The 3248-nt window shown below is 30.0% G+C and overlaps 1 protein-coding gene across 1 annotated transcript in view; it reads left to right on the forward strand.

The window, feature by feature from the left end:
• Window positions 1-3248, forward strand: part of CDC27 (cell division cycle 27) — a gene marked incomplete at its 5' end in the record, with an annotated part of 22066 nt that overhangs the window by 12608 nt on the left and 6210 nt on the right. The window contains 3 exons of the mRNA XM_008563700.1: window positions 700-799; window positions 1857-2064; window positions 2357-2529. Coding sequence (XP_008561922.1) covers window positions 700-799; window positions 1857-2064; window positions 2357-2529 — 481 coding nt within the window. The remainder of the gene's footprint in view (window positions 1-699; window positions 800-1856; window positions 2065-2356; window positions 2530-3248) is intronic.

The following is a 3248-nucleotide window of genomic DNA, read 5'->3' on the forward strand; positions in this document are numbered from 1 at the left end:
ATCTCTTTTATTTTCAGAAGCTTCTTTGACCCAGACTCGGGTAACTAGTAGGATTTCCCATAAATTATAAGCTATAAACAGTTTAGTCTATAAACTTATCCACTCTCAATTAGATCATTTCATGTTTTAAGTTTGCTTGCTTTGTAAAAATGAAATTCTTATCTTAGGGTTTGTCGTTAAAGTAAAAATGTGTCCAAGTGATTATCAGACTCTTATTGCTCTAAATCTAACAAAGCTTTGATGTAGCTGTTTGAATTTACAGGGGAACAACTCAGGTATCAGTTCTCAAATATCAGTTGTTCTAGTGGTTTTTATTTGTCAACAAATACCCCACAGTTAGGTGATCCACACCCAACTATATTTTCCTTTTTCCTTAACTTGTTGTAGTTGCAAATAAGGGCTAAATGTAATTGGCTTACTACTTATTGACCCAGAATTTTTATATGGATTATTTTTAAACAAATTAGCAATTTCAGATAGAATGAAGATCTGTGCTACAATCTTTATTATTTTATAATAACATGAATAGTTTTTAAATTCTGAGTTTTCATAGAGAGAATATAAAAGGACTGACCAGACTCAGCAACTTTAGAGTACTTACATGATTAATGCATAATTTTTAATATAGTTGAATTGAAACAATAGTTAATGGTCATAAGCTGAGTAAAAAAAATGTCTTCTCTTATGATTATTTTTTAGTACAACACCTCAGGTATTGAGCCCCACTATTACATCCCCCCCAAATGCACTGCCTCGAAGAAGTTCACGACTTTTTACTAGTGACAGCTCTACAACCAAGGTAATTTAAAGATTTTTGTATGTCACGTTTACTTAATGATTCCCCTGCTAAAATTTCTGTTCATTGATGACTCCATCTCTAATAAAGAAAGAAATTATTTAGAATTTTTAAAATAATTTTTAATTTGGAGGACAATCTATAATTTTTGTGTATTTTCTTGGTCCTTTGGTAAATATTGTATAACATTCTTGAAATGACAAAATTATAGTAATGGACAAGCAGTCATTACTTATCAGGAGTTACAGCTGGGGAGAGGATGTGACTATTAAAGCACAGCACAAAAGAATTTCTTTGTGGTGGTTGATTATACAAATCCATTCATGTGATAAAATTTCATAGAATATGTATACACATCCACACACAAAGTTCATGTACAAACTGAAGAAATCCAAATAAAGTCTGTAGTTTAGTTCATAGTATTGTACCAATTCCAGTTTCCTGGATACAATGATATTAGTTACGTCAGATGTTATCATTGGAGCTTAGAATAAATGTAAATTCTGTGTTTTCTTTGCAAGTTCTTGTGAGTCTAAAATTATTCCAAAATGAAAAGTCTAAAAAATTGGAGCACCTCCTTATGCTTTTAGTAAATTTTCTTGGTCCATTGACAAATATTATGGATGATCTTGAACTTCGTCATATCCACATCAACAATTTTACGACTTATCAATTATAATACTCTGAGACAATTAGTATTGCACCCACTTCTTTTCTTATTTTTAAATGATAAATGAGAGTGTGATATATTTTCAGATCAACATTTAATGCTGATGCACCTAATCACTTTGAATGTAATTTATGTTCAGAATTGTTGCATTTAACATTAGATGACTTTGAGGTGTCTCTCTGGCACAATTGGTTAGCATGTTCAGCTGTCAACTGAAAGATTGGTAATTCAAGCCCACTTGGACAGAAAAAGAAAAGAAAATGACTTTGAAGATCTTTGTTTTTATAAAATTTCTTCTGAGAAAAATATAGATTAATCAAGATTGTACAGAAAGGATTGAGAGGAAATCTAAAATATATAACAAGTATGAAATTTTCTCCCCCTTTACAGGAGAATAGCAAAAAATTAAAAATGAAGTTTCCACCTAAAATCCCAAACAGAAAAACAAAAAGTAAAACTAATAAAGGAGGAATAACTCAACCTAACATAAATGATAGCCTAGAAATTACAAAATTGGACTCTTCCATCATTTCAGAAGGGAAAATATCCACAATCACACCTCAGATCCAGGCTTTTAATCTACAAAAAGCAGCAGCAGGTCTGTTTTAAATGCTTAATATCTTCTTTGTATTTTATTTTATTTTGCACTTATTTTAAGTTAGTGCCGTCATTCTTTTCTATATAGATATTGGAATTTTTTATGATTATTTTTAAATGACACATAATAATTGTACATATTTACAGGGTACAGTGTGATATTTCAGTACATATATACAGTGTGTATAGATGGAATTTTTAATGGATCAGTTTGTAATTAGCCTTCCTAGGAAGACAAATTGTTTTATTTATTGTGTTTTTCCTCCTTTGTTTACTATATTATTTTCTCCTAGAAGGTTTGATGAGCCTTCTTCGTGAAATGGGAAAAGGTTATTTAGCTTTGTGTTCATACAACTGCAAAGAAGCTATAAATATTTTGAGCCATCTACCCTCTCACCACTACAATACTGGTTGGGTATTGTGCCAAATTGGAAGGGCCTATTTTGAACTTTCAGAGTACATGCAAGTAAGTGTAAAAAAAATGGTTTATATATGCCTGTCTAGAGGTTATTTAAATTTAATTAAAATGCCCATGCTTTAGAAGGCCAAATCTAAAAGGTCAGTATTTATTATGTAATATCTATATATTTATTCTCTCGGTATTTATAATTTATTGGTACAATTCTTTCTCATGTTAAGGGATAGCCAAATCTAAAAGGTCAATATTTATTATGTAATTATATATTTATTCTCTCGGTATTTATAATTTATTGGTACAATTCTTTCTCATGTTAAGGGATGAGTAATATAAATTCTTTGGGATTTCTTGAGATAGATTTGTAGAGAACCAAATCAATACATTCTTATGTGGAATATTTGTACTCTACTCAGTTGGATCTGAAAATTTATATTTACCATGTAACAGGTATTTATAATCTAAATCCTTTCTACAGCATACAGAGTTATTTATTGGGATGAATTTTTGGCATTTAATGTGTTTTATAAATTTAAAGAATGCTATGAAGAAAATTGTATTTAATTGAGGACACAGTGTCCTTTTATCCTTTTAATTTGAATTAAATATGTTACTTAAGCTATCTGTTTATATCAGAAGAGGAAAGGATGATTAACCTAAAGCCAAAGAAAATTCTAATTTTCAACTTAAATTACCTCCCAGTTCTGCCTCCCCAAGCATTTTTTCCCTCTGCCTCCTAAGCTTAAAAAAAAAGAAAAAAACTTTAAGAA

Source organism: Galeopterus variegatus, unplaced genomic scaffold (assembly GCF_000696425.1).
Source record: "Galeopterus variegatus unplaced genomic scaffold, G_variegatus-3.0.2 Scaffold14590, whole genome shotgun sequence".
Classification (NCBI taxonomy): domain Eukaryota; kingdom Metazoa; phylum Chordata; class Mammalia; order Dermoptera; family Cynocephalidae; genus Galeopterus; species Galeopterus variegatus.